This window comes from Pagrus pagrus (genome assembly GCF_965226575.1).
Source record: "Pagrus pagrus genome assembly, chromosome: 2".
NCBI classification, from domain to species: domain Eukaryota; kingdom Metazoa; phylum Chordata; class Actinopteri; order Spariformes; family Sparidae; genus Pagrus; species Pagrus pagrus.
Window position 1 is genome coordinate 34,137,952 of NC_140186.1, and position 11,979 is coordinate 34,149,930.

General features: G+C 38.1%; 2 protein-coding genes across 2 annotated transcripts; one reads left to right on the forward strand and one right to left on the reverse strand.

Annotated features, from left to right (window-relative positions):
• Positions 1-5,093: 5,093 nt before the first annotated feature.
• LOC311270526 (THAP domain-containing protein 6-like) lies at positions 5,094-7,269 on the reverse strand. Its single transcript, XM_084375446.1, has 5 exons — positions 7,053-7,269; positions 6,586-6,778; positions 6,404-6,511; positions 6,008-6,218; positions 5,094-5,435 (listed from the first exon to the last, which is right to left on the reverse strand). Exons 1-5 carry the CDS (start codon positions 7,256-7,258, stop codon positions 5,395-5,397), a joined length of 759 nt encoding a protein of 252 aa, XP_084231572.1. The 5' UTR covers positions 7,259-7,269; the 3' UTR covers positions 5,094-5,394.
• Positions 7,270-7,577: 308 nt separating this feature from the next.
• On the forward strand, positions 7,578-11,301 carry spcs3 (signal peptidase complex subunit 3). Its single transcript, XM_084376243.1, has 5 exons — positions 7,578-7,829; positions 8,845-8,918; positions 9,172-9,248; positions 9,615-9,730; positions 11,049-11,301. The coding sequence occupies exons 1-5, from the start codon at positions 7,687-7,689 to the stop codon at positions 11,179-11,181; spliced, it is 543 nt and encodes a 180-aa protein (XP_084232369.1). The 5' UTR covers positions 7,578-7,686; the 3' UTR covers positions 11,182-11,301.
• The last annotated feature ends 678 nt before the right edge of the window (positions 11,302-11,979 follow it).

Genomic DNA, 11,979 nt, shown 5'->3' on the forward strand with positions numbered 1-11,979 from the left:
TTAAAGACTGTTGACAAACCGAAAGACTAAAGACTTTTCATTTTCATTCATCTTTTATTCAAATGCTTATGATCACCTGCAAATTGAATACTAAAAATTACATTTTGCAACTGACGTTGTTGTCCATGTACTTTAATTTATGGTTACTACAGTCTATGTCCCTTAGCTCCTCATGATCCTAGAGTAGAGGTGTATTTACCAAGACTTGTGTATAAGACAGCAAAATAGGCAATTTGCATAACTTAGGATGACAGACCTATCGAAAATACCTTAAATGTTTATTAAGTTCGGCCTGTTTCACTTTTCTTTATAATTTCTCATCTACTGCAGAGGAGACTGTAGATCAATACAACTTATAATGCATTCAAAGCGGAGTTGAATTCAGATTCTAGCTGAAATATAACTAAACACAGTTTTTGGGAAATTGTTGTTCCTGATGTTCACTTAGTGTCACATTATATACGAGTAGCCATCACATAGCAGCAGGAGTGCTGAGCTCCAACAGAGCTGTGAAAACATCTTTGTTTTCAGCAAAAGTACAAACTAGTTTTTAGTGATGCTGCTTAAAAGTCTCCCAATAAATGCAATATAATGTGTGCATACGCATATACTGAACATAAGCTCTGTAATCTTTCAGGTTAACGACAACAAAACATGGCAACCGATACAACCAATGCAAAAATATGTTATTGAACTATAAGTGACTATGTTCCCCCAGTGCAGGCATATATCTGTTTTTGCACATGGACAGAAATCTCAGTTTTGAAACATAAATTCAACTTAAAAAAAAATTTAAGCTCATCATCTGCTGATAAGAACATATTTAAGGTAATGCAATTTAATGTTTATGAATGTGTGTGTGTGTGTGTGTGTGTGTGTGTGTGTGTGTGTGTGTGTGTGTGCATTTAAATATACAATATATGAGAAAAAACTCTGTTGTTTTACAAATACAAATCAGGAGTTCTACTCCATTATGACTAGTGTTCTACAGTCACACTGTTAACTCAAATCAAAGGCAAGTGAACACATCAACACTGACATTCACAGAGAAAACTAAAGACAAACTACAATGCTGATCGCACCTGACTGGGTTTTGTGAGGTCGTCCACCCGGGGAATGGATCAACACCCTTAACTTCAGAAGACACAGAAGAGTGATGCCTTCATCCCCTTGATCGACAGTGGATCTCAGGATAACGAACTTTCGCAAGTATCCTACATTCAATCTTTGTTCAAGGTTTTTTTTTTTCAGTATTGCAATTCATTCGTCTTGAAATACAAAGGCTGCTTTTGTCCTATTGAGATGGGCCGTTTTCAAGATGATTGAAATCACTCTTTAACGTTAATCTTGTATTTATATGCATTTCAATTAATGCTGGGTAATACTTCATCTCCCAGGTGTGCACATTTTATGGTAAGTAGGTGGTAAGTACAGAGTAACATATTTTAAATTTCTTTTAAAATACAGAAAGATTTTGAAATATAGACAAAGTAGTTGATTGTGATAGGTATTTTGTGCCCAAAACAAGGATATATTCAGTTTTTAACTATATAGGTATATACATACTAGTCGACTGTGTTATGTATTTTGTCTGTGACACAATGATCCACCCTCTTTTTAACTATATATGGTGACAAAGTAGTCAATTGTGATAGGTATTTTTTGCCCCACACAATGATCTATGCTATTTTCGACTATAAATGTACAGTAGACATAGTAGTCGATTGTGAAAATGCTGTAAACTAAGAATGCTTTCAAAAATATAAATAATAATTGTTTATTTTTTATCTATTCACAAAATGCAAAGTGAGTGGAAAAAAAGAAAAATCTAATTCAAATCAATATTTGGTGTTACTACCCTTTGCCTTCAAACCAGCATCAATTCTTATAGGTACACTTGCACAAAGTCAGGGATTTTGTAGGCTTATAGTCAGGTGTATGATCAACCAATTATACCAAACAGGTGCTAATGGTCATCAATTTCACATGTAGGTTGAAACACAGTCATTAACTGAAACAAACAGCTGTGTAGGAGGCTTAAAACTTGGTGAGGAACAGCCAAGCTCTGCTACCAAGGTGAGGTTGTGGAAGACCGTTTCATGTCACAGGTCATACACCATGGCAAGACTGAGCACAGCAACAAGACGCAAGGTAGTTATACTGCATCAGCAAGGTCTCCCCCAGACAAAGATTTCAAAGCAGACTTGGGTTTCAAGATGTGCTGTTCAAGCTCTTTTGAAGAAGCACAAAGAAACGGGCGACGTTGAGGATCGCAGATGCAGTGGTCAGCCAAGGAAACTTAGTGCAGCAGATGACACACATCAAGCTTATTTTTCTTCGAAATTGGAAGATGTCCAGCAGTGCCATCAGATCAGAACTGGCAGAAACCAGTGGGACCCAGGTACACCCATCTACTGTACGGAGAAGTCTGGCCAGAAGTGGTCTTCATGGAAGAGTTGCAGCCAAAAAGCCATACCTCCGACATGGAAACAAGGCCAAGCGACTCAACTATGCACGAAAACATAGGAACTGGGGTGCAGAAAAATGGCAGCAGGTGCTCTGGACTGATGAGTCAAAATTTGAAATATTTGGCTGTAGCAGAAGGCAGTTGGTTCGCTTAAGGGATGGAGAGCTGTACAATAATGAGTGTCTGCAGGCAACAGTGAAACATGGTGGAGGTTCCTTGCAAGTTTGGGGCTGCATTTCTGCAAATGGAGTTAGAGATTTGGTCAGGATTAATGGTGTCCTCAATGCTGAGAAATACAGGCAGATACTTCATGCAATACCATCAGGGAGGCGTATGATTGGCCCCAAATTTATTCTGCAGCAGCAACGACCCCAAACATACAGCCAATGTCATTAAGAACTATCTTCAGCGTAAAGAATAACAAGAAGTCCTGGAAGTGATGGTATGGCCCCCACAGAGCCCTGATCTCAACATCATCGAGTCTGTCTGGGATACATGAAGAGACAGAAGGATGTGAGGAAGCCTACATCCACAGAAGATCTGTGGTTAGTTCTCCAAGATGTTTGGAACAACCTACAAGCCGAGTTCCTTCAAAAACTGTGTGCAAGTGTACCTAGAAGAATTGATGCTGTTTTGAAGGCAAAGGGTGGTCACACCAAATATTGATTTAATTTAGATTTCTCTTCTGTTCATTCACTGCATTTTGTTAATTGATGAAAATAAACTATTAACATTTCCATTTTTGAAAGCATTCTTAGTTTACAGCATTTTTTCACACCTACCTAAAACTTTTGCACAGTACTGTATATATAGACATAGTACTTGATTGTGATAAATATTTTGCTTCTGATACAATGATCTATCCTACTTTTAACTATGTATGTAGTAATAGTAGACAATTGTGATAGGTATTTTGTGCCTGCCACAATGAACTATCCTATTTGCAACTATGTATATAGACAAAGAGGTCGATTGTGATAGGTATTTTATGCTAGAGACAATGATCTCTCTTATATTTAGGTATATTATATAGACATAGTTGTCGATTGCGAGATATTTTCTGTCCGACGCAATGATCTATCCTATTTTTAACTATGTATGTAGTAATAGTAGACAATTGTGATAGGTATTTTATGCTAGAGACAATGATCTCTCTTATATTTAGGTATATTATATAGACATAGTTATGATATATTTTCTGTCCGACGCATTGATCTATCCTATTTTTAACGTTATATGTTCAGACACAGTAGTCGATTGTGATAGATATTTTACGCTTGACACAATGATCCATTCTATATTTAACTATATATGTAGTAATAGTAGTCAATTATGATAGATATTTTGTGCCAGACACAAAGATCTCTCTTATATTTAGCTATATTATATAGACAGAGTAGTCAATTATGATAGATATTTTGTGCCAGACACAAAGATCTCTCTTATATTTAGCTAAATTATATAGACAGAGTAGTCGATTGTGTTAGGTATTTTGTGCGCGACACAATGAACTGTCCTATATTTAAATATATAGAGACATTGTAGTTGTTTGTAATTGGTATTTTGAATCCTATCCTATTTTGAACTATGTATATAGACATAGTAGTCGACTGTGTCAGGTATTTTGTGCCCAACACAATGACCTAGCCTATTTTAAACTATATATATAGACATAGTTGCAATTTTGACAGAATTTTTGTGCCTGACACAATGATTTATCTTTTTTTAAACTCATTTTATAGATACAATATTCCATTCTGATAATTTACAACCTGATAGAATTACTCACTTCATTTTGAACTACATAAATAGCCATAATATCTGCATACATTAAGCATCTCATTAAAGCATGTTATTAACTTGGTTTCTTCCCTGGAGTCTCTGTGCTCTCTCATCTCACAGATTCCCATGGACCATGGTCGGCCCTGCTGCTGTGGCCCTGCTCGACTACTACTGTCATCAACATTTTTATTATTATTGTAGTGGCCATTTGTTGAATAATCTAAATAAAATTTTAAATCAAACTTCATGATAAAAATCAAGGAGCCACTGCACCATGGGCTTGTAATGTACAGAGGCTAAAGAAATTCATTGTCAATTCAAAGCTCCAACAAAATGAATGAGGAAACTCATTAGGTGTCATACCAAGTAGCCTAACAATTTCAGTCAGACGGATTAACACATTTTCCCCCTTTAAATGCATAATTTCATTTTATGGAGTTATTAAGGACTGTAAAATATTTCTGACATTTTGGAGCTTAAAATACACTGCAGCATTACAATGTGGGCGAACAACTTGAAAAAACAGTCAGATCTAAAGCAAAAACATTAAAATGATTAAAAATAATTGTCCATACTCCATGACAGCAAAATTATAGACACTTATTTTATTGTATAGAATAATATTCATGGTAAAAAAAATAATTAAAAAAAAGTAAACTTTTTAGGGTGCTAGGAGGGTACTATTATAAATATCCACAATATATTATGCAAGTCAGTTGGCCATACTTTGTTTGATCAATATCATATGAGGACTAAGTGCTTGAGACACCTAGACTGGTTAAACAAGTTAAGGGATATGGGATGAAAAGTACCGGAATAATTCATACTAAACAGACTGATTCAAAATTCAACATTACTTTATTTGTCCCGAGGGAATTTTAGCGGACATAAAAGCTGCCACATTAAAAATACATACACTTGGTGCAGTAACAGACAAAGTGTCAGCGTGTTTAAAGGACAGTACCAGTGTTACTACATGTCACTGTCTACTGTCGGCATGTTTGAAGCAGTGGTTCTCGAAGTGGGGTCCAGGGACCCCCAGGGGTCATTGAAGTGGTTCCAGGGGGTCCCCAGCAAAATGAGGAATTGTTTAGTGTTTATTGTTGGGTCTTCTTCTTGTCTTCTTTTAAACATGTCCAACATCATCATGTTGAGGCCAGGCTTGGCATCCACAGAACGCATCCACCTTAGTAAAATTAAAAAGCAGTTATTTAATATGGATGCCCTGATCAGGATTTTTGGGGCTGATCACTAATCACTGGAAGCAGTACCAGTCAATACCAATCGGCAACCAATTGATCATGGAGAGGGGGATCTATTAAAAGCCTTCTATTTATTGTGTATCATTATCTATTTATTGTATTAATGATAAGTGTAGCTATGTCCGCCTTTCACCCTGTTCAGTCATGATAACGGGATAAAATAATATGCACAGCTTAGATAGAAAAAAAGATTTCAAATGACATGAAGAATACCAGTGCAATGTGTGTGGATGTGGGAAATTAAGATGAAGAGACTCTCTGATAGTACTAAGCTTTCGGACCATGTAGGTGAGAGTGAGGGCAAACTCCTTCTGGTCTTTTGTGTACTCATGGCCCTGTTTTGACAGGAGGTGTACTGGAAGATCTGAAATTCAGTTAGCACAGGCTAATTAATAAGTACCCTTGAAAAAATAACTATGAAGTCTTAACAAAGATGGGAAAGTGTTTTACATTTAAGTTCATCAAATATGTCTCCAAATTTGTACTTTTATTTTACCTGAGTTTAAATCGAGCCTGTCTTTCAGCTCATCATTTGTGAGGTTCTTCCCCCTCAGATCCTCCAGAAGACCACGCAATGTGTTCTTTGCCCTCCGTTCTCGATCCTTCGCATTCCTCTTCTCTCTTTCCAGACTCTCTACCCTAGCCAAGGCTTCAGTGAGTCTGGCCCTTAGATCATCAGGGGATGTAGGCAGTGCGTAGGAGTGGTCCTAGTAGAAACAAGGATGAAAATATTTTGAGTCATATTTATATCACATCACTCACAGTCACAGCCTGTCCATTCATAGCTAGCACAATGTGCTGTCAGGAGGCCCGCATATCTGACAAGAGGTTTGATTATGACCAGGGTCATGATACACAGCTGTTTGGGGCATAGCTAATACCAAGTACTCACAACATTGGGCACATGAAGAGGTTCAGTCTCTTGGACAGGCTGGGAACTGTCCACTGATGGGCTCTCTAGAGCCTTCTTTGAGGTCTGGGATGTCCTGGTTGCCACTGGCTAAAGTGAAAGACAAAATACTTTAAAAAAACAACTTGAACAGATTTAAGTGTACAGCCTAGTGTTATACCTACCCTTTGTAGATGAGCTGGGAAACTGAAGACAGATGGAATAGCTCCATTTCTGATCCTGACCGTTTGACCTGTTCTGTCAAAGTCCTCCTGTCTGAAGTGCTCACTGCAGAGCGTGGACGACTGACTGGCACAAAACCCTTCCCTCCTGAGAGCCTCTTCCCACTGCTTCCTCAGTTCTTGATCTTTGGGAAACCTTCAAAGTGTGAGAAAAGTGAGCTAAACAACTAGCAACAATCAGAGTAGTTAGTTCAGGGCAATTAAGGTTAATATGGCTAATTTCTTATAAAATCTGTAATTTCATAGACTTCGGCCAGGCTCCACTTATGAAAACAGTCAAAATAAGTTTAGCCAAAATGTTGACTGGAGGCTGGCTTGACCGCTTGGATTTATAGCATTATCCACAACGTTGGCAAATGTACTTGTCTACATGCTGTTATAATGGCGAAATACAACCACAAAGATCTTACCGGTGAAAGGTAATTCCCCGGGATCTGGTTTGGATAGTGCAACGGTGTACACAGCCCCAAGCAGCACAAGAGTGAGGCATCGTTCCAGCCTGCCACATCCAATATGGCGGCGACGTCGACGTACGATCAGCGTACAATGCAGCGAGTGACCAGTCAACGTATATATGTATATATATATATATCTGTCTGTACTTCCGCCTACTCATCGCTCGTATTTAAATTTCCTTTTGGTTTGCTGTTGCGCAAGTTCACGGTGACACACACAGAAATGGTAGTACATCCGTACCCACAGGACAATAAAACACTAACTACCACTGCAGTGAATTCAATACATTTTCATTGCGGCAGGCTCTTTTCGAGCTGCTCCTCCAGCAGTGGTGTTTGACGATTCTGTTGCAAACATTTGCTTCATAGATATATCTTTTCTTTTTCCTCACTATATTTCTTTCGATGACAAAAACGGTCAGAGCCAAAAAAAATAGTTTTATTTTGAAATGCATGAACAGGAAGTACGTGGTAATTCTAAGAAACGCGACACTTCCGTTTTTACCCAGCAGCTAGCTACCGCGTACAATACAATTGCTATTGAATCAGTTATTCTTATCATTCCTGTAGCTGTAGCTGGTAGTGAAAGATGAATACGGTACTTTCCAGAGCTAACTCTTTGTTCGCCTTCTCTCTGAGCGTCATGGCGGCCTTAACTTTCGGCTGTTTCATCACGACAGCTTTCAAAGACAGAAGAGTTCCTGTGGACATCCACGTCGCTAAAGTCATGCTGTAAGAGTCATCGTCGTTCAACAGCTGTTAGCATTAAGTGTGCTGCTGTGCATGTTACGTTACTGCATTATAGCGATGATCCATTTATTACCCTCAACGCTAAACTGTGCACGGTAAAAGAGCAGCTGGTGCTCGGTGCTTTCGGATGCTAATCGTGTATACAGACGCAGCTTGAGGGGCCTGCTGCTGGTGTTGGGGTCGATTTAACAGTTTGAAACATTTGTGACTGTTGGAGTTGGAATTATATAGACCCAGCGGACAGCTTTAGCAATTTGTATTATGAATGTAGAGTGAAATCAGAGAAACTGATGTTGGTATAGTGAGGAACACTGTTGAACTGCTTCAATGAACATCTCACACCTGCTGATGAATTCATGGCACACGGAAATCCATCTGTACAGGAAACTGTCCAGCACTGACAACTGTCACTGACTGCTCAGTAACATTCTTGTTTACTTACTTTGTGATGACACATTTCCAGAATTCGATCACTGTATTATACATTTTTCACAATATTGCATTTTGGTCAACTTTTTTTTTTATGACAGCTTGTATATAGAAAAAGCTTAATTAGTTCAATCATGTTGACATATATATATAGCACTCAGCCTAAACTATGAAACTACATACACTGGTTCATTATAACATTAAGTTAACATTACGTTAACCTGAAATTACTGAAATTCATGTTAGCAGATGAACTGAGTGTCTGTACGTATGGCTGGGTTTTCCTAACCATTATAAGACTTAGGCACAGCACCCACCCAAGTCAAATGAATGTAAAATCAATGTGGAGAGCATAAAAACGAATCAACATCAGATGTAATGGTCTAAAGCTTTAAAGGTGTTGTTTATTTATGATCTGCTCTAGCTTTTCCACCTTTTTGAACAGAGTTATGGTAATAATAACTAGAGCTGCACCACATTGGAACAAAATCGGACAATAGGATGTTTTGCTTTTCTGTGATATATATTATGAAGAGTGCTTAATCCTCCTCCTTTCTCTGTCTCACAGGAAGAATGTTGATGACTTCACAGGACCCAGAGAGCGCAGTGATCTGGGCTTCATCACCTTTGACCTCTCAGCTGATATCCTTTAAAATATTGCTACTCAAAATGACATGTGCTTTAGTGTACGGCACGTGGAAAAAGAGGAAAGAAATCTTATTTTAGTGTCAGTTCTGTTTGCAGAAGTGCCTGTCTCTGTGTTCTACAGCAATCCTGAGGTTAAACTGTGGTTGTGTGGTGTTGACATGATCTGTGTGTGATGAGAGTCACACCCAGCAGGTCTGCTTCCTGCAGGGGAATGTCTCTTCTCTTGTTCTTCCTCAACTTTTCCCACATTTGCAGCCAATTTTTGATTGGAACGTTAAACAGCTGTTTCTCTATCTGTCTGCCGAGTACGCAACAAAGAGCAATGTAAGTCATAGTACACACACACACACACACACACAGGTATTGCTAGTGTGGACAAACCCTAGAAATGCCCCATGACAACTCTGACAGTGTTAAATCAAGCTGCTTTACTGGATTGCATTAGATTTTACAGGTGTACTTAATAAAGTGGGCACTGAGTATATGGGTTACTATATGTAATAATATTGTAATAAAACATGTAGTATATATCAGGATTCATTAACAGATGCATGTGCTTGCAGTAAATGTTATCTTATTTTCAACGTGGCTGTTTGGGACAACAGAAGAAAATGAGCTGCCTCTGTTTCTGTTGATCAATGAACATTGTGTTTGTGTGTGTGTGTGTGTGTGTGTGTGTGTGTGTGTCAGTCTCTGAACCAGGTGGTGCTTTGGGATAAGATTGTCCTTCGAGGTGAAAACACCAAACTGAACCTCAGAGACATGAAATCCAAATACTTCTTCTTCGATGATGGGAACGGACTAAGGTAAGACACATGCACACACACTCCTGAATTAGAGGTTACTTCACCATGGCACTTGATTGGGGGAGATCTCTAAGTTAATATCCGTGAATGCTTTAAACTCTTGATCATTCTATAAATTACAAATGTTTCTTGCTGACAAAATTGTGCAGATCCCAAAGTGATATCCACATGACCTGTGCAGCAAAATCTTGTAGCTTCTTCCAAATTAAACAATATGTGTGGTGTAATGATGGCCTGTGACATGCCCTGATGTTTGATTGAAAAGGAAACATTTGAATTTACTGGATTATACAGATGGCGTTTCAATATTACCTCCGAATAGTTTAGGCTAGCAAAATCAGACTGTCTTTAGAAATCTGAAAAAAAAACAATCAAAAGGTGTTTCCATTCTGACAGAAAAAAGATAAGTAGGAGTTTTGTTCAGTCATTACGCAGACTTGAAAACCGCCAAGTTTAAAGGAATAATCCAGCAATTGAATATTGTCACTCCATAAAGTTGGGGGACTGACAGTAGAGGTTGTTTTTTTTTAAGGTCAAAATCAAGGAGGACAGAGGCTGACATATCCTGACTTTTAGTCCCTCATATGGGTCAATCTCCAAACATACTGAATCCTACATTTCCCACAATACAATATGCATCTGCATCTTATATAGTGTTCTGAAAGAATGAGTCATAAAACCCAGAATTAAGTTGGCAGTTTTGCACCTCTGGTTCCCTTGTCTTGAAGTTCTTTTTTGTGTGTGTTATTTTCTTGTGGTTAATACAAGATTAAGAGATGTTCATGTTTTGTTCTACAATATAAGTCAATAAGTGACCCACATGTGAATTATAAAGCGTTCATTGTTTTAAAAACAAAGCGTCTCAATGAGACTACAGAGGTTGTCGGGGACATTAAATGTCATTACAGCGAACAAGCAGACTCATCTACTCACTAGTCCGACTTTACAGGCCGACTCCAGTTACAAACTATTCTAACTCTGACTTTACAACTTGTACGTTGATCAGCTTATAGTAAAATGTGTATAGTATAGTAGGAAGCTTAGTGGTGGTGATGTTTGTCATGCAATCACATTTAAAGCCTAACATTAGCTTTTTACCTCTGGTGATTGCATTTATGTCTCAAAAATCCTTAAAGTGGTGTTCATCTGTGAAGATTATCTTGCTGAACAAAATGTGTAAGGATCATATACTGGTGTTTGACACACAGATTATTAATCCCATAAACCTTTGGTGGAGGGAACCACATCCTGGTTAGCTCACAAAAATACAGCATGCTACTAATATGATTGGCTAATGTCATGTCTGTGTTGTCTCCAGGGCCAATAAGAACATCACTCTGACACTGTCATGGAATGTTGTTCCCAACGCTGGAATCCTGCCTCTGGTGGCTGGAAGTGGACACGTCAGCCTCCCTTTTCCAGATTCATATGAGGCCACCAGGAGCTACTAGACCAACAGAAACACAGCACACACTGTACTGATGACATGACATGAGCACAGGCACACTGTACACTTGTTTCTTCATAGATGTAAAAGAATTTTTGGTTTGTAATAAAAGGTGAGTTTGGAACATCTGTGTTTTTGTCAGGATTTTTAAACAGCAAAGCTGTTAATAAAAGGAGCAGTTCACCCAAATCATAAAAACATTCACTTATCCTACATGGACATCATTGGCATTGATTTCACCAACGATTTACTAGTACTAATGTACACTGGCAGCTTCTGTTTACGTATGTACTTAATTTAATCCCACTGTGAACCTTACAAGCTTTTATAAAGTCAGTCAGTTCATGGTATGTATGGCCATCATTGGCGGTAATTCCTGCTCACACACTTAATAATTTTTGAGAAGGTAGGCACACAGTATATTATATTTAAAATGACTTTATGTGGTAAACGTAATGTTTTAGCTACTAAACAAATACAAAGTTCAACAACTCAGTTTTGGAACATAAAAAAATGAACACACACGTGGAAATCACTGTACACACACAGAATAGCACTGAATAATACATTAACGCCCACTTTGTTCAAGTTCAGTGGACAAACAGGTTCTATTTTTTTTCTTCAAAATTATACTCCAAAAACAATTACAAGACGTCTTTTACAAGTAATTCTCCATCCTGTGTCTGTATAAAATAAAAGGTCCGAGGTCACAAAAGTCTTTGGAGTCCATGTGATTGAGACCTTTGAAAGGAATATTCAAAGGTAAATCTTTGTGGTCTTGCAAATAAAAAGACTTGAGGCA